The sequence below is a fragment of the Cydia amplana genome, chromosome 7 (assembly GCF_948474715.1).
Source record: "Cydia amplana chromosome 7, ilCydAmpl1.1, whole genome shotgun sequence".
NCBI lineage: Eukaryota > Metazoa > Arthropoda > Insecta > Lepidoptera > Tortricidae > Cydia > Cydia amplana.
In genome coordinates, this window is record NC_086075.1 from 6,813,821 (window position 1) to 6,838,727 (window position 24,907).

The 24,907-nt window shown below is 33.2% G+C and overlaps 3 protein-coding genes across 4 annotated transcripts in view; 1 reads left to right on the plus strand and 2 right to left on the minus strand.

Moving 5' to 3' along the window:
• The window catches only part of LOC134649439 (corticotropin-releasing factor-binding protein), a 38,988-nt gene extending 28,168 nt beyond the window's left edge, over nucleotides 1-10,820 (plus strand). Inside the window, exons 6-7 of the mRNA XM_063504190.1 lie at nucleotides 6,741-6,849; nucleotides 10,579-10,820. Of these exons, the coding sequence (XP_063360260.1) occupies nucleotides 6,741-6,849; nucleotides 10,579-10,748 (279 nt within the window). The 3' untranslated portion in view covers nucleotides 10,749-10,820. The remainder of the gene's footprint in view (nucleotides 1-6,740; nucleotides 6,850-10,578) is intronic.
• The window catches only part of LOC134649432 (serine protease nudel), a 246,051-nt gene that overhangs the window by 75,809 nt on the left and 145,335 nt on the right, over nucleotides 1-24,907 (minus strand). The window lies entirely within an intron of this gene.
• The window catches only part of LOC134649435 (acetylcholinesterase-like), a 71,446-nt gene continuing 70,777 nt past the window's right edge, over nucleotides 24,239-24,907 (minus strand). Inside the window, exon 7 of the mRNA XM_063504186.1 lies at nucleotides 24,239-24,758. Within this exon, the coding sequence (XP_063360256.1) occupies nucleotides 24,646-24,758 (113 nt within the window). The 3' untranslated portion in view covers nucleotides 24,239-24,645. The remainder of the gene's footprint in view (nucleotides 24,759-24,907) is intronic.

Genomic DNA, 24,907 nt, shown 5'->3' on the forward strand with positions numbered 1-24,907 from the left:
TGCCAGTACCAGTTGAACGTTTCAATTCAACCTACTAATTATTTGTTTTGCTAGTACCAATTGAACAATTTCAACCTACTACCTATTTGTTTTGCTAGTACCAGTTGAACATATCAACCTACTATTTATTTGTTTTGCTAGTACCAGTTGAACACTTCAACCTACTACTTATTTGTTTTGCTAGTACTAGTTGAACGTTCCATCCTACTAATTATTTGTTTTGCGTCATTAGTAGTTAATTATACCAACTGCAGCATATAGATGTGATGTACAGTTTACTTCTTGTAATTTATTTTTCTTGTTAGTCCGACTCCGACTTACTACTCAATTCATTTGATGCTGAGTTTACGTGTCTACTCCTACAGTAAAACAATAACAAAGCCCTCGGCATTCATCAGTCTAAAGTACATATCTATAGTTCTTGACTCACTTGACATCGTAACGGTCCTTGATAATTTTACTGATCCGTTACCTGCTAGCATTCTTTATTGTCATAACATACCTATGTATATATAAATACATGTTAAGTCGACACCAAGTTAGGTAACAGCGATTCATACCATTTCAATTGATTATAAGTATTATAACAGGTTATTTTAATCGAACAATATTTCTTTTAGGACATAAGGTCCCTAAAAATTTATACAACTATACCGACTTAATATGCAGGTTTCTCAATAGGTTTCCTTATGTAAAAATATCTTAGTAATTACACAACTAAGTAGGTAGGTATATTTTAAGTATGAACGGCAAATACACAACAACTCATAATAATCGTGATTTCCGCGAAGATAGTTTGATTATTTACCCTTTATATCATATGAATTCTCATATACGATTTTGAGTCAGAAAATAAACCATGTACCAACTGTATTTGTAACACGCAAACCATCAGCATATTCGTTTCTGTCACTTCATGGAAAAATTAATACACCGGTGCCACATCATTCTAATAATGCAACATGAGTACATTATTTTTTGTAGGATTTTCCCAATTATTGATCTATCTTGCATTGATTGCACTTTTGGATTTACAATTGGTAACCAGGCTCACGAACAGTAGCTACTGTCAAAGAGTTAGTGTAATAAGCAAGCGCATATTTCTTCTTTGCTTGGTAAACATTCCTCCCGAGCTACCTACCATCAATTACTCACTAAATAGTTGTAAAGTTAACTACTGTTCTTATGTAAACAGTCGACAAAATCAACTGTGCATATACATAATTGTTTTTATTAACATTGATTGTAAACAAAACTATAAAATTAGGTATTTATATTTATTATTATTGGGGTAGTATCGGACCTTTGAGTGTCACGTCGACCACGTATTGATCTATGGTGACGGCCCTTTAAAGTTCATTACTAATGCCCGTTGCATCCAGAAAATTACAGATGCTTTGGGCCGTAACGTTCTGTACCTCATAGGGTTGCAATACATGTCGCCCTAAGTAGGTATAAAATTAGGTATAGGTACAAGATCTACCTTTTTACAGTTTTGCACTAATATTTAAATTCTGCACTAGTTTCTTTAATACTCCTCTGACGTGAGTTTGGAATTTCATAACCTAGTTACGTAACAAAGTCGTTGCAATTTTAATATTTCCGTATTATGTACAACCGTACGTCACTCGTTACACCGAATATCACCTCGCCCAAACTTTTGTATTGCCTGAATACAATCGGGAGCTCGGGAGCAAATGGACAACTACGGTAGCTATTAGGTTAGGATTTCCATACCTTAGGTATTTTGTTTTTTTTCCGCCACCGTTACCTTTCCTTTTCGTAATTTTTTTGGTGATGTTTTATCCTCGTCGCCATTTGTGACGTCCAGGCGCCGTTGTGTACTGGGTGACCAAATGAAACAACTGTTATCGCTTGTGCACTCCGCAGCCACGCGCACGCCATGACACTTCCCTATGGAGTGAAGCTAGCGGGTAGTTGCATCGTACTGTTTATTGTGTAACCGTCACACATACGATTCAGAATTTATCTCTTCATTAATAGTTTGAATTAGAACAGATTTGTGCAATAAATTAGACCATTATTTAATGAAATCCCATACTGTTGACTTTTACCATGTGTCCCCTATGTAAGGGAGACTTGTTTACCCCTGGTCGGGAGCCTTGATCCTAGGGGGATCAAGTGACCCTGGTTCTTGGGACACATGGTAAACAGATTTTTACCATGTCTCCCCGTACCAGATTCGCATTGATTATATAACTCGGATCGCTATTAGCAATGCATCTATAATTTGTAAAATACACAGCAAACATATATATATTGCATCTTCCATGCTTTGAAGTTGTATTTCCGGTAATCAGATGTCTAAGCCGAAGGGATCAAGTCTTCCAGATTTGGGGACACTTGGTAAAAAGATTTTAAGCGGCAATGTCATATTTCGAGGGTAGTATCTACATTAATTTATTCACTTTATCTACAGAAAATTAATATATGAAGATATCAAACACAAATTAATCCATAATCTTATACTTTTAAAAAACAATGTAATCGTATTATCCATAAAACAACATAAAATAGGGAATCAATTTTTGAACCAAAAAAAAGTTAAAATAAAACAAAAATCTAAGTTATTAACATAAAATTTCTTGTAACAAGCTAAATTTTTTAAAGTTATTATGAAGGTATTTTTAGCGTCAGATACCTACAACAATTTTAAATTTTTTACCCATCTCTGGTCGTTATTGTTTACTATATTAAATAAGTTTAGAAATTTACTGCTCACGTTTCGAGGACGGTGTTTGAGCTGCATAATCCTAAAATCCTTTCTATGGACCGTCGGTTCTATAGTACATAAGGTCGGAAAGCCATTGAATAGCATTTCATCCATAAAAACAAATATCGCCGGTTGAAAACCAAATATCGTTATAAGTGTTGTTTGTCGACCGAGTAACATCCCCTGTGTGCAAAACGTTTAACTTGATAAACAAGACCAAGTGCGGGTAGTTCGTAAAATGTTGATGTCAACTTTAGTTAGTCTTTTCATAGGCCACGGGGATAATTCCGTTTTCGGAGTTCGGAGTCGGTTGTATAATTAAAAACTGAATTATACGCCATTAAATCCCATTTTAATAAACAATAATGAGTCAAAAACCTTGAAAGTTTAAATCAGTGTTTCTCTGGTCGTAATTTTGCGGCATGATTTACTAAAGAAAAGAAAATATTTATGATAGCTCTACTTATGAATCATTTTGTAAGTAAATTTATTACAATGTATACTTGATCGCTTTGGGGGTGACATGATCCCGGAAACATATCTCCCCTGAAGAAAAAGACAAAGTCTCCCCATACATAGTAAGATTATAAAACGTGCCGTACTCGAAACGTGTGTTCGCGTATATCAATGTAATCCAAGTTAATCATCACTTCAATAAACAACAAATAAAATAAGCACACTCACTAACATCATTTCCATCTCATATTATAAAATAAATCCAGTTAAAGCTTACCGAAAATTGAATATAGTACGCAGAAAATCTTTCACCATCCGCCATTTTTGAACCACTGACTTTTCCGATACAGTGCCATGACAGAACGTGAAGTTAGGAACGAATGAATGAGTGTTAACAGTGCAAAAAAATGTATCTCGTTTGGTTTGATTAAAAATGAAGTTTACCAAGTGTCCCCTAGGGATCGACCCTCCCCACCCTCACCTACCTACTTATTGAATAATAATACCTGTTTTTCATAAGTAAATCATTTGCCAAACTCTGCAGTAGATATACACACAAACAACAGATACGGAAGAAAATACTTGAAATTTAAATCGAAAATAGGTAGTTTAAAAAATCCAGCACAGTAAATTATAAACCGAAAAAAATCAACAGAGTAAAATTCAAAGTGTAAAAAATCTAACAGGTAATTAAAAATTCCTGTGAGGAACTTAAATTGATTGCTTAAACAAGGTGATGGGGCGCTCTCTGAAGAAAGTGGTTTTTATCAACGAGAAAAACTTGTCGACGAATATTTCTGACTTTGTAATACATTATGAGTAGGTATCCGAGAATATGTTCAATATTTTATGACCTCGACTTACGTGACGCGCAGGGAAGTTCGGCTTTGAGCTTGTTACTTGCATAATTATGGAATTCGTATTTTTAGAATTTGCACGTACTGACTGACAAGTTGTTCCTACCTATGTACGTATTGCATAATATTTAATAATTGTCATCTAAATGGAAAACGTTACACGTTTACGGGTATACAGATTCATTCGCGATTCTTCTAAAAAAGGCTTTTCTTTCGTGACATAAAATGTAAATTTTATGTTACAACTCTAACTTTTGTAAATATAATTTCGATTCCTTGGACAAAAATAGTATTTTTACTCAGCCGTTTAAAACAAACTCTTTTCAATTATGAATGAGTTAATTTGTGTTCTCATTAATGATTAAAATGAATCTTATAAAATTTAAGAAATAAATGTAAAGCGCGAAAATCTTAAAATATTATTCTGTTAGTCTATTAACGCGCTATCTTCAATTGAAACTGAATAACTTTATTCGTTTGTGGTCTACAACATTTACAAATTCTTTAGCTATAGTAGATTTTTTGGCAAGAAAGGTAATCCGAAAATAATGATTCGTTTCATCATTTACCGTCCTATTTTAAGAATAGCCGACCACGTTTACCCTAAAGCTTAACAATCTTTGATAGAACTCCTTTGAAATCGCCTTTCAGATCGTCTAATTTTGGCTGAAGGGAATTTTTCTTGATCTTTTAATGTAGCAAATCTAATTAAACGATAAAGGATCTAAGACTATCTGAAGTTTTGCATTTTCATTGTTTTCTTTAATCTTCATCTTATCCTTTTCTCTGGACTCTTGGATCTTAAAATAAATTACAAAAAATGATTCCCCTGCGGCATAGTGCCGTAGTTGCTGGCAGCATTTCCTCGCTGTATTGCATTACTATATCGCTGAGCGAGAATTCCACACATAATTATCTGTATGCAGACGATTTATACTTGTATACATGAGTATACAAGTATAAATGGATATGAATCCATGCCTTCTGGATGTCAATACTGCCATATTAGCCATTAATAATGATCTGAGCCGCATCAGCAAATGGTCCAGTAGTTTTGGCGTAGGTACTCGTTTCTGTAAACCCCTAAAGTGGCAGGCCATTATTGTGGGCAGTCCATGTCAAATGTTAAATCTGCGGGCGCAGCATGGTTCCATCTTTATCGCTTGTCACTATGCCCGTCACATTCGCACTTATGTACACTCTTGTTAGAACGTGACAGGCATGGTGACAAGCGATAAAATGCGACCGTGCTACCGCCGCTGGATGATCTTTTTCTCGCATCGATCATAGCGAAGGAGTTGTGGTCCCAGTTTCGAATCAAGTTATGAATTTCGGCTTTATACTTGATACATTTCTCCCCTGGAATGGGCAATTTTTGGAGGTGAATCGAAAGGTCACTGAACTTTAGGCGCACTTTAGTCTTATAAAAACTTTCTTACGACAGCTACTAAGAAATTGCTTGCAGAGGAAATAGTTCTGCCACTTCTTGTGCTTTACGAATATATATCATAGCGAAGGAGTTGTGGTCCCAGTTTCGAATCAAGTTATGAATTTCGGCTTTATACTTGATACATTTCTCCCCTGGAATGGGCAATTTTTGGAGGTGAATCAAAAGGTCACTGAACTTTAGGCGCACTTTAGTCTTATAAAAACTTTCTTACGACAGCTACTAAGAAATTGCTTGCAGAGGAAATAGTTCTGCCACTTCTTGTGCTTTACGAATATATATCTTCTAAAACTATTTTAATGTATTTGTTTGTGTAATTAATAATAGTTTGCGTTTCATTTTTGATCTGCGCAATTACGGTTCCATTACATTCTACCGTCGCCAGGTACTTAATAGTAACAGTAATGCAGGTCGGCAGTAATGTCGCTCTGCAATACTTAGGTAGGTACCTCCTTATTCATAAAATTTTACAAGCCTCAATTAGTTAATTTATGTTTAACAAATTAATAAGTAAAATTACGGATAAAGACCAGAGATTAATAATAACTAATCGAGACTTGTAGCACTTTTGTGAATGACCCGAATAAAATCCTATAAGGGCAAGCAGTCAAGGATAAATCATTACATTGATAAGTATTCTTATACTTCACATCAATATGTCAGTACGTGACGGACCCATCAATCCATGCGTAGCGTCAAGAAGCGTTCCGTACAAATGCTTCAGAAAGTGTGTCCTCGTTTTATTCCGATATTAAATTTTATCTCGTCACAAAATAATCTGAGATATTTGTTTTATTACTCGTTTACTGTATTTGATCGTTTTTTTTTTAAGATTCTGGTTGTCTTCCTTAGTTACCGTTAACTTCGGTTATGGGATAAATAATAACTGAATTAGATTTATTGAGATTTAGATAACATCTATTTTAAAATGAATATAAATTAAAATATTGTACTTTCGTTGCTCGAGAAATTGCGGTTTACTATTGTTACCGCAACTGTGCGGCTAGCACGTATTTTGTTAACTTTATTTTTTCATTTGTATCATTGGTGTGAGTCATTCGGTCCTCGCTAATTATAAGTAATAAAATCAGTAATTTATGACGGCGCATACGGTGAGGTGTAATAAAGTCAGTTTTCTAAAGACGAGTGCAAAAGTGATTAAACTGCCTTTTTTCCATGTTTTAGGAACATACATAGGTACGCTTTAAATATTTTTACTTAAACAATTTCATGTATGTTTGCTCAGTGCAAAAAGCGGGGTTTGCCAGACTTCGTGGACATCGGAGGCGCCGGGGGGCTCGACCACACCAAGATGGAAGTCTACGATAGCGTGTGTGGGCTCGATTCCAAAGAAGGTAATTATTTCATAAATTATTTTGACGACCGGTCTGGCCTATAGGGTAATGACCCTGCCTGTGAAGCCGCGGTCCTGGGTTCGAATCCCAGTAAGGGCATTTATTTGTGTGATGAGCACAGATATTTGTTCCTGAGTCATGGTTGTTTTCTATGTATAAGTATTTGTATATTATATATATCGTAGTCTGAGTACCCACAACACAAGCTTTCTTGAGCTTACCGTTGGGCTTAGTCAATTTGTGTAATAATGTCCTATAATATTTATTTATTTATCATTATCATTTATCATAAATTATGTAGCAACATGTTTACTATGTAAAGTTATAAAAAACACATTCGTTCTTAATAAAACTTAAGGCAGGTGTCACGTACAGGAGTCTTTCATTAGTACGTGTAGGATGTGTAAAGAACTAGGTACTTTAATAGGTGCATCCTTCGCATGTGGCATAGGATTCTTCAAGAAGCGTAATGAAAAGGATATGAAGAGTTGCGCTATATATAAGTTGCGTTGTGTATTGTGCATAAGCGGATTTTATGAGGCTGTGTTGTAGGCTATAAAAAATAATTTCACATCAAGCATTTTTTTTTTATAAAACCTATGTGAATACTATTTACTGTACAGTTTCGTTTTCAATGCCATATTTTCCATTTTACAAAAACAACATTATCATGCTATCTTCAGATGAGGCTTTAAAAATAAAACTTATTCAATTCAATAAAAAACTTACGGCCCGATTCGAACTTTAAGATACGTCAATTAATAGGTCTAGAAACGATATGGATTAGATACGTCAGTGTCAAATGTGACGTCTCTTCAAACAAAAACGTCACTTTTGACACTGACACATCTAATCCATATCGTTTCTAGATCGATTAATTGACGTATCTTAAAGTTCGAATCGGACAGTTAATGTCATAAGCTTCTTTCAGAGTCCTCACAAAATCCCCTTTCCGTTATGTTTATCTTTTTTAGATACAGCCTTTTAAATATCACAAACGGACGGACATTAGAGGCATAGGGTGACTGCTATAATTATTGGCCACTACATAGTAATTGGCCAATGGCCACTCCTAACAAATCAGAAAGAAACAAGCCGCTTGAAGCCTTATTGTTAAGAGTGGCCAATTACTATTTCGTGGCCATTAACTATAGCAGTCACCCTAGATAGTAAACGTTTTGTTTAAGGTGCAAACAGGTACAAAACACTAAAAATGGACAAAAACAGTGATATCCCAAAAAAAATTGACCTAATTAATGAATTACTTAATAATACATAGATTACTTATTTAATAATGCCGAAAACGATATAGCACTATCCATGAAAACACAATGAAGTCGATGTTATTATTTTTTATAGCATATCGCCCAGTGGGCAGCAGCGGGGTGCCAAGCTGTATGATAATAAATTGAATTGCACGTTATCAGACTGATTCTGAGAACTCTTACAAAAATTTTAAGCTTCCTGAACCTTTGCTTCACATTATGAAATCAATAAGAGTATTTATTATAAAAAATCTCCCACGTTGAAGCGTATTAACATTTCAAAAATACAAGTATAGTACGTCATACAGAGTTACTTGGTACGAGGACACCTTGAAATTGATATGTAGTTTATGTAGTCTTCTAATTGTATTATTTCATTAGAAAATCAGTTAAAATTTTACACGAGAATACGATAAAAATTAAATTACTTTCCAATGTATGTTACGGTATCTAATAATCTTTGAATGACCGGAACGAATTGAACCAAATATTTGACTACACAGTGTGATATCCTATGTTCCTTCAATTTATTTTTAAATATACATATACATAAACAAATATAAGTACATATTAGTTTTCTGAAGAAATAACTAGGTACCAACTTGAAAGAGAGATACATGATGTTGATTTATATTTATACGGCTAGCGACAATAGCGATATGGCATCCAATTCAGCTATATATTCGAGTTAAGACATCGCGACAGGTAGACCACGAAGTTGCAGTTTTACACAATTTAACACCAGAATAAGCTCCCATCTTTATTATTCGGGAAAGTCTCGGGGATAAATTAATACTGTTGCGGTTTTTACGAACAGGTCGAACAAGAATAATTAAGTATTTCTGTTATCCTTTCCTTTTTATTCGTAGTACATATTTTATCCAATTATATTTTCTTGAAGGAATAAGACGTCAGAACATTTTTTATCGCTCATAACGTCATAACAAAACGGTTCAATATTTTAATAAAATTGTAAATTCGTCGTGTTATTTATATCAAATATCGTGTGTACTGTGCATGTCGATATTTTTATTAAATTAACGCTAGAAATAACGCTAATAAAAGATAAGTTATTTTCTTACAAAAACTCTCACATTACGCATAATTAAACTTTGGTCTTTATTAGCTGTATCGCTATATATTTTATGTTGACATTGTATCTTTACGGACAGGATTCATTTGGAAGACGTAATTATAAGTGAAATGCCGTCAAATTATTTTTGTTTCATTAATAAACATTAAAGATTATATTTTGTATTCCTAAGTATTTGTTAGGTTAAAACGACTTGCTGTTAAATTTATTTTAAGGGTTTCTTTTGATTAATTATTTATTTCTCCCAAGGGAATACTTTAATACTTAATAATATATTTTTTGTCGTATAACTATAATTTGAATCAATGACCTTCCATCTCTTCGATACAAAATTGAAATATTGGTTACAGCGACCATTCAGTTCAGTGAAATTTCTTTCACGACCCTAACTACTTTGCATGTTTATCAAACTCAAGGGGTTTCCTGAATGCCCTTAACCCTCAGCGGCTCAGCTTAACTCGATTTAGAGTGTTTGTGTTTGCTATTAACTGCATTGTATAACTTATTTAATGTATTTTAGCATTAGTAGCTGAGGGTCTACCGCGAAAACCGGAAATCGAAATTTCGCGGTAAGCCCTCTTCTGGTCTGATAGGTTTTTACTTTGTACATATGCCCGGAACGACGCGGACGTGGGTCCTTTCTGGCTCATTTCAATATCTTTTGATGTTTTCTGTTAGTAGCTTTTCGATGAAAGAAAACTTCTTTGGAAAACCTGCATACATTTACACAGAAATAAACTTATCATGTACCTTCGTGAATGCCCACTTGTCAATCCCCTATGATACTTGAAATCCGCCTTTCAAGTGTATCCTCCAATGGGACAATTATATTATATTCAATGTGATGATTGAGTATTCTTAACATTTTCACTTATACCATTTTAAATATTAATTATTAACTAGAGACTTAGCTATTACTGACGGTTTCTGAATTTAATTTAGGTCGTCAAATCCTTTAAGAAGAATTACTGTTACGGTAGATATTGTATGCTACATGCCTCCCTACCCTAATGTAAACGAAGAAGGGTCGAGTAAACTTTGATGGTGCAGTTGGTTAGAACGATTTCCCTCTTTGCAGTTATTGTATCCATTTTTCTTAAACGTATAATAACAATCTCTCGCCTCTGCCACAGAAATGATTACTCACATATTTCCTTAGTATATGACATATCGTCGGATGACAAGCAAAAGTCATTAACTAACACTATTGAAATTATTGGACAATAAATCGTGTTACAAGTGTAATAAACTGCATTGTTACTTTAATTTTTTGATAGCACTTAGGTAGTGACTTTTGCTTGTCACCCGACGATATATTATGTCTCTGCTCTCTACAAAATTTATTCTAAATGTAAATAATAACTTTTCTAGCACGCCGCCCGCTACTCATCGCCTGTGAAGACACCGTGGTGCGACTGGTTTCCAGCGGTCGCTTCCACAACTCCGTGACCCTGGCCTTCAACCCTCTCGCTGCCGAGGACATCGAGCACGCCGACCTGATCTGCGGCATGGACGCCATGAACGAGGTGCCCGATATCTAAACCGACCGACGTGAAACCTGCTTGAGCCATGGCACTGTATTGTTAAGTTACAGTAGCATTTAGTTTGTTAAGAGTGAATACTAAAGTCTATTTTTTTATTCGGTAGACTGAAATGACAGTTAATAGTATGAACATGAAATGTCATTTCATACTATTAACTGTCATTTCAGTCTACCGGATAAAAAAATAGACTTTAGTAAGTTTTACCTTTAATTTTTTACAAGCTCATAATTTTAACTATTAATCTACCGTTAAACGTGGCAACATTACTTTTTGGGGCAACTTTACCATATAGAAGCAGCTCATGTTAAGTAATTACTTAGCTATTATAAATATCTCATTTCTATGAACTATTTCTATTAAATTGCCACAGAGGGTAATGTTGCCACGTTAACGGTACTTAGCAATTTAATATTTATTGAAGATGACTTCACAAGGTAATTTAAGCCGCAATTGAGTCGCGTTTATATACACCGATAGCAGTTTTGCAGTAGCACACGCTCTGCCATTTAAATATCCACTGTTTTACATATTCTATTTTATTTTTAACTATTCGTGTTAGCAGCGTATCAATGCGCTCTGAAAAATGGGTTCTAATCACTGCAATAGAACTTAACAAAATTAACGTGATTGGTACAGAAAAGTTTAAACTTACAATGGTCCCAAAAATAGAAATTTCCGCTCGCAAGCGTAACGCAACTTACGCAACGCGACCCTGTTACTGCAAAACTGGCCATGCTATTTATTTGGTGCTATGGCTCTCAGACTTAGCGATCGTAACAAATGTTCTTATACTAAAATATCAAAATATGGCATTATTTGTATCAGAAAATGCTAACTTAAATCTTACATTTACAAAGATAAATGCTGAATAAGGTTTATATTACAGCTATGATGTTTAAAATGAAGTTTGTTTACACGCTGGATATCAACTGCGCAAAGTATTTTCTATAGGTACTTTTATAAGTAATATACTTTTATGTTTCAGTCAATTATGTTAGTAGTCACATAATAGCACCAACCAAGTTATGTTTAGGTAGTATGTTTAATGTATATCTATAGTTAAGTGCCAATAATATACGGGTTTTTTTATTACTGTATAAGATACAGAAAAACTCTTATTACTTAATGATGTTATTTTTTGGTGTATTTTAATGAATAAGGCCTAGTTTCGTGTACCTATTTTAATCATGTTTAAATTGGAACTGTAAGTAGATTTAATAGCTAACTGTGTCAGTATCTCAATCTAGTCATGTAAGAGCTAGAGAATTATAAAAATGTACCGACTAAAATGTGTCCTAGCCAAAATGTCCATAAATAAAATAAACTTCCTACTGGGTTTTTTTCATTCCATTATATGTATAGTAAACTGCCGTAAACTATCCGATATAAGATAGAGTAATCTGACGTTTATTATTTTATCAATCTACGGTTTTTTAAATATTTACAAAATATTTATAAAACTTAACGTTATTGCTGTTTCTCTATTTTATTTTCGATACCACCTAAGTAAGTCAATCTACAACATTTTGCGTATAATGCACCTGAATATACTTACCCTGTGTATTGTAATGGAAATATTTAAATACGTTTTGATCCTAATAAATAATAGAACGATGAAATAAAGATAAAAGAAAAGTAAATCTTGCCTTTTGGTCTTCATAGGTTACATAAACCTTATATGATGTATGTTCGTAGATCCAGTGTACCTCAATTCAATTCAATTCCTTTAATACGGTAAACGTACACGTCAATAACATACAAAAATAAAACACACACACACATCTAAAACTAATTAAACCTAAACTACACACACATCAACTAATTTAAAGAAAAAATGTTAACAATATTAGTACCCACAAAATGAATTCTTAAAATAATTATATCGACTACCGTAGGTTCAAAGGGCTTAACGGACAAAACGCGATTTTTCAGGAGAGACAAAAAACAATTTAAAAAAAAAAAAAAAAATCATAACTTTTTTGTTTGTTTCAATAAACTGATGCCTGTATGTGGCTTATTCTTAACTTTTTGAGCTCTTTTAAACTGATTGCTTGAATTTATAATACAATGCTTAGTTACGAAAATAGCATGTCCGTTACACCAAAAAACACGACTCTTTTTAAGACCTACGTACTTTATTTTACTAAGACCCTTTCTTTTTAACAAGCTTTTATTTGGTCGACCTGTATGTAACTAACTACAAGCTTTTATTAGGTCGACCTGTATGTAATATGTAATGGAATCTTGCAAGTTAATTTTGATCCACTTCCCGGTTTCCTATTGTGCTGAAATTTTGCATACACATGTAAGTCGGATGACAATGCAATATTATGGTACCATCGAGCTGATCTGAGCTGATGGAGACAGGAGGTGGCCATAGGAACTCTGTGATGAAACAACGCAACCTAATTGTGTTAGGGGTTTTTAGAATTGTCTCGATGAGTATTAGTTGTCTGTCGTAAGAAAAGTACAGTCAGCGATAAAAGCTTGTACCAAAAATGAAATTTTTGCCAAAAACTTATTTTACTGAGACGCGACTTTGATACAAAATAGTGTAATAGCCCCAAGGCTCTGAGACTTGAAACACATGCAGACAATAACTACACACTAAATAATAAATAATATTTGATTAAGTAACGCGCACGGATCTTATAAATATTCTCTTACAGAGATTTAAATCAACATTTCCTCCCTTTAACTTACAGATATCTAGGTCAGAGCAATCGTGGAAATTTTTATCCTCTTATATCAGGTTACACGTAAATGTAAATTTGATCTTATGAGCCTATTAGGTTATCAAATAAGTAAAGGTTGAGAGAAATATAATTCGGAGTATATCAGCTTTATTTATAACAATTATAACAACACAATGTTGGAGATCAGAAAAAAGCGGCCAAGTGCGAGTCCGACTCGCCCATGAAGGGTTCCGTATTTAGGCGATTTATGACGTATAAAAAAAAAACTACTTACTAGATCTCGTTCAAACCAATTTTCGGTGGAAGTTTACATGGTAATGTACATCATATATTTTTTTTAGTTTTATCATTCTCTTATTTTAGAAGTTACAGGGGGGGGGGACACACATTTTACCACTTTGGAAGTGTCTCTCGCGCAAACTATTCAGTTTAGAAAAAAATGATATTAGAAACCTCAATATCATTTTTGAAGACCTATCCATAGATAGATACCCCACACGTATGGGTTTGATGAAAAAAAAATTTTTGAGTTTCAGTTCGAAGTATGGGGAACCCCAAAATTTTTTTTTTTTTTTCTATTTTTGTATGAAAATCTTAATGCGGTTCACAGAATACATCTACTTACCAAGTTTCAACAGTATAGTTCTTATAGTTTCGGAGAAAAGTGGCTGTGACATACGGACGGACAGACAGACAGACAGACGGACAGACAGACAGACATGACGAATCTATAAGGGTTCCGTTTTATGCCATTTGGCTACGGAACCCTAAAAAGGATCCATCGATATAGTCAAAATTCAATGCGTTGTCTTGTTTCTGACCCCTTTTCTGTCATAGAATACAATTAGCGTAGGCATCGACGAATTGTTTTTCAGACAATGATTACTAATATTAGGTTCTTTGCGACCAATTTGTAGCATAGTGAAATTTGGGAAAAAAATTTTTTTTTCGATATGGCAGTACACCGTATTGTGGTAAATCTGTGGATTTATTTCTACTGGACTATTACTGTACTTGTAAAACGTCGTGTATAAAATCTCCTAAACTTTACCTTAATGTGATTGTGATTATTTAATTTCGCGGCTTTTGTCTTTCTAATAAAACCGAAGACCTCATAAAGTTCTTGACATTAAATTTTTTACGATCTTTCCTGTTAAAGTACCTATAGTTTGTTCAGACGTTTTATCTGTCGAATCAGTATTTTTATGAACCTCATTAGTACGCGAATATTAGTCTTCGTCAGTAAAATATTACCAGAACCTATTTAAATAAGCAATCATTCTCAGAAATTTGCTCGTCAAGGCCAATTATGTACCTTGTCAGCGTTTCGAGTAATTCGTTTATTTACCTTAGAAATGATTTCGTCATAAGCTAATTTTGGTTGAATGCAATCACCGTTCGTTGCTTCTTGGTTTCCCTGTGATCTTAATGGAAACTCGACTTTGCAGTAAATGGCCAGTTTAATTGAGTTTAACGGTAGTTAAACTTCGCAGGAGACAAGTACGTAATGAATTTGTCCAATTTTCGAAAAGCGGCCAAGTGCGAGTCGGACTCGCCCATGAAGGGTTCCGTATTTAGGGGATTTATGACGTATTAAAAAAAATACTTACTAGATCTCGTTCAAACCAATTTTCGGTGGAAGTTTGCATGATAATGTACATCATATATCTTTTTCGGTTTAAAGATTTACATTTCACTTACACGAGAAATATATGTACCTATACTACTAAATTAATATTATATGAATTAGTAAACAGTGAGCTCGGACATGGGTACATACCAGTTTGGGTAGTTAATCAGCATGCAGCAAGCACATCACTTATTAACACATAACATCACTTATTAACACTACATATAGTTTTAATTACTTATTAACTTAAATTTGTAAGAATAGAATAAATGCATACAAGTGATTACGTTTTAATTACTGTTACATTACGGTAACACGCTCAAAGAAATCGTCACATTTAATCGTCTACCTTACAACTTAAAAATGAGCATGTACAAGTATCGCGTAAAAGTATGCTTACAGTGCGTACATCGTATCACAATTATAGGTTGTGTTATTGTTGTAAGTACATATATATATATATATTATATATATATATATATATATATATATATATATATTTTAGATTTATTATTCTCTTATTTTAGAAGTTACGGGGGGGGGACACAATTTACCACTTTGGAAGTGTCTCTCGCGCAAACCATTCAGTTTAGAAAAAAAATGACATTAGAAACCTCAAGATAATTTTTGAAGACCTATCCATAGATACTCCACACGTATGGGTTTGAGGAAAAACAATTTTGAGTTTCAGTTTTAAGTATGGGGAACCCCCAAACTTTATTGATTTTTTTTTTCTATTTTTGTGTGAAAATTTTAATGCGGTTCACAGAATACATCTACTTACCAAGTTTCAACAGTATAGTTCTTATAGTTTCTGAGAAAAGTGGCTGTGACATACGGACGGACAGACAGACGGACAGACGGACAGACAGACAGACAGACATGACGAATCCATAAGGGTTCCGTTTTTTGCCATTTGGCTACGGAACCCTAAAAAGATGGAGTCATCCATCTAGTCTAGCGAGGTCTCAAGAACATACATTTATTTATGTAACGCTGTGACTTTTCGTACATTGTTCTCATTTGGCGTAGACGGGACCAAATAAAATACAATAATTAGGGCAAAATTATTTTCAAATCACTTTTATTAATATTTTTTTCTTGTTGGTAATGTAATGTCAGTTTCCAAAAAGTGTGAAGGAGAGTAAGGTTTTTTTTTTGTATGCAACGTAGCTATGTTGTATTTTTTTCTTATTTTTATATTAATGAGAGCAAATAATATCATTACAGCTTGAAATGTATGCATAGAAGTCGGTTCCGTATGCTTCCAAGTTTAATATGTACCCCGAAAACGTAATCAATGACAAACAATCTTTCTTATTCAAATGTTTGCTCAATAAGCTGTATTCTTTCCAGGAAGGTGCGAAGCACTTTTTGGGTAGAATTTCAATAAGCTATTATGCTAATGTTGGCACAGAAGTTATTATAATAGAGTGCGAAGATTTAGAGTAAAAGCACAGAATAAATAATAGTACTAAGTACAGAAGACTCTCTAACAAAACGCGTCTGTTACGATCAGCACAGTTCTGGCCGCTAGGTGCCGACAGCGCCACGCGCGGCTTATGGCTTTCCCCAAAATTGGGGCCGAACGGATGTACTTTTAGCTAGCTGTAGCAAAGCGACGAAATCGCGGAGTGAGACACGCCTGGTAAAAGGCGAATTTTTCCAGGATGGAACACATTTTAAAAGGTTGTGACGGTTCCTAGCGGTCCACAAACGATAAATGATCTAAACAAAATTCAAGACTCTTCTCGAGATTTATATCTTCATTCTTCCTCGATTATATATTAAGAGCCCATCAATGTGCACACTAGCGCCGAATCCAGCAACATAGAAACTAGTTTGATGTATTCAAAAGGTACTTTAATACTCAAGATACAGTACGTAGTGGCCCCCTTTTTTAAATATATTTCGTTACACTTAAATAATCACGATTATTTAGCAGTGACGCTAGTGTGCACGTCGATGGGCTCTTAACTTACGCTGTATACTGGAAGCCATTGTAAATTGTAAGCTATTCCGGTAGGTTCACACATCAGCGCCATCTACATTAATTTTCTTAAACTACGTTCTTTTAGCTCAAACACGTCTCCATTGATCATATTGGTTCGTAAAATTTTAACTAGAGGGCTTCAGATATAAAACTTTGTTTAATATGGATTCTGTTTTAAATTTACTACAGAATAATAAAGTCTATAAGATGTGTAAAATTCAAGAAAAAAGTTGCGCCCCCAAGTTTGACAGCTGACGCAGTTGGTGCTGTACGACGCCTGGTAACAAGAACTGTCTAACGTCAACTTTTGACAGCTAAAATTTTTAAAAATTTCAGGCTCTTGATTCATATTAAATGGGATAAAAATATTAGCAGGGCTCGGGAAGTGAAACCAAAAATAACACATTTTAATTCAATTTATTGATTATTTTCCAGGTAAGAGATATTAATTGGATATTTAAAGCAAAATATTATGACTATTGTCTAACGGTATTCCGATAAAATATTTATTCTTACTACAGTGACCGAACTTTAGGAAGAACAATTAATTTATTAAAATTCCGTATAACGTAAGTTCATAGTTAGCTAATTCTTAAGAAACATCGTATTCAAACTCTAAAGCAAGATTTGAATTAAGTAAGTGAAACTAATAAGCTCAAGTAGGGTAAACTATTGGCATATCGTTAATGATTGGCACCATTCTTTTAAAAATAGGTACCAAGCCAGTAGTTTTCCCCTATTTAAATATTCTGTTCTATAAATTTAAATGTCAACCAACAAGTGCCGTTTTATTAAATGAATTACGAATATAGTTAGTGAAATGCAAGATCATATTAGTCCTCCTTATTTTTAAGTATGCATGTGAAATCAAAACCTCTTAGGTATTTAATGATTAATAATTTATTTTGTGTCATCAATACACACAGCATAACATTTTCAAATTGATTTACTCCGCGTTATGACTTTCTCTTCCTACGACAACTGTCAACGCTAATTGGCTTCGAAAAAATATAACGGTGACTCATTTTTTACAATCAATTATCATTACACTGAATACTACCCGGATACGTTTTAAAATGTAGTACAAAATATGTAACAGGATTTCTAAAAGAATCACACAGAAATCACACTCATCTAACACGTGAAAAGCCTACAGATACAACCAAGCACGCCACCTGGATACAAATAAAACAGATATTGTCAACGTCATTCGCATTTAGTTGTCAAGAGTACAAAAAAATAGTGCACATACCCACATGTATACATTTATTAGCACCTAATGTAAAGCGGTGTCTAGTCTTGGTAAAGACTCAAGTATAGTTCGCCGTACCAGTGTCAAACGTAACGTCTACCTGACTTACTTTCTATACAACTCGCTCGCACTAATGTGCGAGTACGAGCGAGATGCATAGAAAGTAAGTTACGCAAACGCTAGCGAGTATATCAGCGTCAAACTGATGGTAGCCGTTAGATGGTACTCGACTTAACTGTTCAGATTTCAATTAAGGGAAGATTTTAAGCCTATTGAAGATTCGACCTTCCTAGATAATTCTCTAAATTATTACATCAAATTATCAATCAATAGGTACGGAAAATTATTGAATGGATGAATGGAGATGATTTTACTAAATAATTAATGAGATAAATAGTGTTTTTATATGCATCGAATCACAACTCTTATGATTGGTGTGGCAAAAACTGAGTCGAGTTTTAAATTTAAACATACTCCTAAAACTACGGCCTCATTCCTAGTGAATTCACTCGACAATGACGCTTTTTAATAATTTTCCAATGCATATACAACTTGGAAAGTACTACTTTAAGGATGACTCGCGCTAGAAGGCATCCGACACTTCAGTTTCCTATACCTATAGGAAGCATCACGTGATCAGAATCACCGATCGCCCCGTCATAGAAAACAAAGTGTCGGAAGCCTCTGCCCGGACTCGGACCGTTCTCTTGTGGATCCACATAAAGCAGTATTTCTCGAACACAGAAAAACTGTCGGCCAGTGAAATATGTAATCCAAATTGTATCTAAACGTAATATTTGACGTATCTTAAAGTTCGAATCGAGCCGTCCCTTTTTATTATGCTTAAAAAAATAAGTGCGCTAGGCCACGCGGCGGCGCGGGTGGGAGATATTTTATGAGATTAATATTATTGCTGTCAGATATTTTTCTCGCATAACGCATTGTAAAACGTTCATATACGTGCAGAAAAAGAATTCCCAACTCGTGTTGTTATCTCGATCTCAGCATTTCTTTAGTTCTACACTTGTATCATAAAATTCATAAACAATTTTCGTTCGACGCTACAAAGCGCCACTACCAAGTAAATACACCTGATAGGTTTCTTTGTGGCCCTCGTAGAATATAATATGAGTCTTTAGCAACTCTAGCGGAATCTAATGCACACAGCGGCTCGTATATCGGGTAGAAGCTTTACAAATAACATTGAACATTTACCTTCCCTAACAAACATACACCATTATAATTTCTCTATAAATTTCTACACATCTAATAATTGTATGGCACGAAGTCTCTATGTATATTCTATTGAACTAAAGCGTTTTTACCAACCACTATAGTTATTGAATAAAATTAAAACATGGAATGTAAAATCATACGAGACGAGTAAGTGATAAAAATAACTAATTTTCATAATGTATTGTAGGCAATGGAACTTTAGTTAGGTTAAAATATTTTAACGTCGTCTACTGAAACAGGTCATTTCACAAAGGTGTTAAAATATGTATATTAAGAATAACTAATGATAGTGGCTGTCAATCACGTAATGCAAAATTTATGAATAATATGAAAGCAATCTCGTTCCGTTTTAAAGAATGTAGTTCTACTACTATAGTATTGTAAATAATGACGAACTTTTGTCGTCTTTGATACCGTTTGAATTAATTCGTGTTTTGCTACTGGAATGAGTGAGATTGTATTTAGTATTTACTTCATTCATTAAATAGAAGGTTAAGCAGTTGTTGTTTAGTTATCAAAAACCACTACTTGCATCACATTCAATCTAAACTTAATTTACCAATACTACGAGCTACTATCTATTGAGTAGATTACAATAAATCTTAAAAAACTGTACGTATGCAATGCCACTATACCTGGGTACTTAAACGTAAGACTATTTATTATTTTGCTGGTTCAAGAATAAGAATTTTAGGCCCACAGAAAAATAACAAGTTAAGTATATGTAGAACAAACTAGATATGAATGGTCAATTTATTTTCATTACTTGTTACGTAAATCATTACATTTCATATATAGTAAGTAAATAATATTATTATAATTGCATAAACTCTGACTATTTTATAATTACCTACTAGTGCATAAATAAGGCTAATATGTTGTTGTTTTATTTTTAACTTTGCATATCTATATAAAAATAATGAAAAAAATAAACAGTAGGAAAGTTTTACTAATAACTTAACAATTATGTCATGTTTTGTATTACATGAATGTGTTTACATTTTACAATTACTGAATATTTCAACATACGTTTTGTTAGTAACACAATATGAGATTCATTACATTAACTTTATTATACATCACTACGTTAGCTTACCCTTATTTAGATCACTTTACATATTAATATTAACTAATTAAAGCTATCCCATACAACTTGTCAAATTGTGCTTAATTCAACGTAAAAGTCTTACCGCATACTCTGAGAGTCTTGGGAAACAAATGCATAGTAGGTACTTATGATTTCATACAATACTTATCGTTACTTTCGCCATGGTCGAAATCGGCAAAAGGATCATCACCTTTGTGATAATTATAATTGGCGCAGTGGCGCTGGTGATGTCATGGTCGATTTGACTATATTTTAATTCGATATTCTACTTTCAGGTCTGTCAACATATATTTTCATTTTCACAAAAGTATAGCCTGTTCCCTAACATATTCACTTTTGTAACATATGGAAACTATTTCTGGAATAAATAATTTCATTTTCATTTCATTTCAACACATCTGCTATGGCGACGTGTGGGGTTATGTCACTACATGATATAAAAGCTCCATCACCTATTATTACTTCCTAGAATCGAAAGAGACCCGTCTTATTGCGATTTAATTAATTGGAGTACGGTTGTACACGTAAGTACACTCAATATTTTAATATTCGGCATTGTTTTAACGATTATGCTATTTTATACATTTCTCTTAACTGTAACAAAAAGTGGCTAGTAATTTTAAGTAAGAATATTTATGGAATACAAATGTATTGATGTTTTTAATTTTAGTGACCATAACGTACAAAAATGATTAGCATAATAAATGCATCAATTAAAAATTTTACGATTTTGAAGTTTCATTATGTAGTTTACTAATTTCAAGGTTAAGATATGATAGGTTTTATAAATTTTAAAAGCAAATTCGGCACCTTGGAATTTCACGATTAAAATGACAAAACACGACCTATTTTTGTCCCAAGACTCTTGAAATGCCTAAGATGCATAAAAAGCAATCGGTGTGCACTTTACTCTCGTGTCTACTATTTAATAATCTATGAGAGGACAAATTCACATACCTAATTATAATAACGCAGTGAAATATTGAAAAGTAAAACCAGGAACGCCTAACAAGGTACCTAAAACTTACAATTTTGCAAACTATGAGGTAAACGTGGGTAACAGCTAGGGCGATTAAAAAAAATGTAACAGCTCTTCAACCGTTTAGTCAATCATAGTTGATGTTACGGCTGTTATTCAAAGCAACTAGTAAATTAATGCTACCGTGACTGAATTTGTATTGTGAGAACCAGGAATTTTATGCAGCCTTGCATAGTTAATAATTAATATCTGGGCGACCGAGCTTTGCTCGGAAAATATATATAAACTCAAAAACACGCGTTTTCCCAGAGAATAGACCTAGTTAGATCGATTTTTTTGCCCCCAAAAACCCCTATAGGTATAGCAAATTTAATCGAAATCATTAGAGCCGTTTCCGAGATCCCCGAAGTATATAATATATAAATAAATATACAAGAATTGCTCGTATAAAGGTATTAGATAGATAGATAGATAGATTAGATAAAGGTGATTTAAGAAACGTGATCAGGAATAAAAAAAATTGGCATTATAATTATTGTTGATCGTCTTTTTAATGAAGAATGAAAAATAACAAGTTTAAAGTTTTCCTATAATATTAATAACAAACTTGCCAATGTAAACATCATGGCCATCTTATTTTTTTTACTTAGTAAAGTATGGTTTTTTACATAAAAGTGATCACTGTAGGGCTAAATTGTGAAAAATATGATTTTCTTTGTTTATAATTTGAAAAATATATTCATGACCAAACTAGAAACTTATAGCAACTTGACTATGTTTGGTTAATATTTCTTAATCAGATCTTGTAATAGGTATCCGTGACACGTTCCCCAAATCACCATATATAATTATTTATTTTTATTGTGGCGATCGCGTTATTGCGTATGTTGCTAAGGTTAAAACGCTGAAACACTTTTTTTAAATAATTACCCACAGAGGTGCAACTCTATTTCTATCTAAACTACAATAAGAATACACAATCGAAGGAATGGACGTGTCAAAAAAGTGGAATTGCTTATATCAATGAGATTATTTTAATTATAAAAAAATATAAAATCGAGGACGTTGAAGGATTAATGTATAGATATAAAAACTGCTGCCAGTTTTCAGTAGTTGCATGATTGACCAATTTCTTGGGCTAAGATTTTGTAATAAGTATGTAACATTACAATTGCAGAAGTTCATGAGCTAGTTTTTTTTTAATATATTGTGGATAATTTTATCATGGTTTATTTTAATGTTATGATTACAAAACATGTGTTTCATAAATTTTTGGAAAGCTTAAAATGCATACTTGATTTAGTAACAAATTTAACATGTTAACTGTAATGCTACTTTCATACATTTAAGTGTTGTAGAATAGACGACTGGCATGCAATGTTGTTTCCCGAAATTTTGTACAAGTATTTTAGCAATCCTTCTCAGTATCCCTCACATATTCCATGCTCACATCTCGGTAGTAATTGACAATCACTTCTAATACCAATACGTTCTTATTATGCCTATCGAATTAGTAGGTACAAATTTCATGTTTAAAAATATATAAATCGTAATATAAATTCATAAGACGATTTTCACTTAAAGCATTTATAAGCTACAGATTAGACATTTTCCGCAGTTTGTCAAGGCTTAGAACGGGATTTATGAAAACTTTATGGCTCATAGTGTAAAGCAAGAGGGTAGACTGATATTTCTGGATATTTCCTATTATATGTAAAGTGTGGATAACTTTAATACTTTTAATCGCGATTCATATATTAAAACGTACATAATGTTTTTTTTTTATTGTATTTATAGTTTAAATTAGTAGTATAGTATTTTGGTAAAGATTCTAAAGAAAATAGAGGTTCCCACCTATAAACGAAGGTAAGTTATAAGTGCTTTTATTAAAAATTAAGACGTAGGTCTACGTTTTCATATATATATTACGTTAGTAAGTAGGTAACAATAACTTTGCATTTTAGTCATAAAAAGGTATTATTTACAAAATATTCTATCATCTGTTTGAAGTCATAAGAATTTGAAGTTCATAAGATCCTCGAGTGGTACGCATTTAGTAGCATCCTATATATAATAATAAACACCTCAACAAAAATTCGTCGCATAGTATACGCTCTACTTTTACAATATGTTCATATATTTATATCAAATTCTAAATTTCACTAGAATAAAGATATGTTTTATTTTGCTATTCAAGCAGAGGCACACTTGATATGTATAGTGATAATCCAATTTTCAGTGAAAGCATTGCTTTTACAATCAAAGCATTTAACTTATTACATCAGATTTCCTAATTAATGGTATGTATTTATTATAACACACACAAATTCTAAAGACTTAATTATCTTCATTAAAAAAACTGAGTCCATGTTTGTTGTTCGTAATTTAAATATTATAAAAGCGTTACATTTTGTCAACGTCAATAGTTTATTTTTATACTGTTTTATTAAAACGTAGGTAGGTATATTATACTCGTATATGTTTTTATATAAAAACTTCACACAGCATACTCCCACGCAAGTAGTTTACTTCTTAATATTAAAATTACGAATAACATTTTTGTACATGTTTGCCCTAACATCAAACATTAAAATTTTAATATATTATCATTATTAATTACGATTAAAATAATTTTTTGCAACATCAAACAGACGAAACAACTAGACAAGGAACATCGTGTACCTACCTAAATTAGAATGTTACTATTAATGGAAATTATACTACCTACAGAAATTAACTTGATTTAAAACCAGTGCGTACATTTGCTAAGACCTTAATCTACAAGAATCAGTTCCGTTTGCCAGTCATTCCCAATATCATCCAAAATGCTTTTTAGCTATAAAATATCCAATTATCCAATCTCCATAAGAAATATGTTTGTTCACCATTTACAACGTCTAATCTCTTACCCACTTTTGTTACACACAACGTTTTTTTTTTCTGAAACACATTTGAAGCACATTTTTTCTGTTTCACCAACTTCTTCTCTAGTATTTTTATTTAGAGGGCAGCGGTGGTGGCGAGCGCTGTGAGCAGGACCACCGGGAGAGTAGTACCGGCCACACTGCTGTAGGGTCCAGTCACTGCCCCGTCGCAGGGAACACGCTCCAATTCTGGATTGACATCAATTAGTCTCATTAAACTTCAAATACAAAGCAAATGCGTAAGAGAATATCAAATATTTCTTTTCTTGACATGCAATTTAGGGGAATACAAATATTTGTATTTATCCAAGGCTAAATGTAGCATTTTGTAAGAGTAG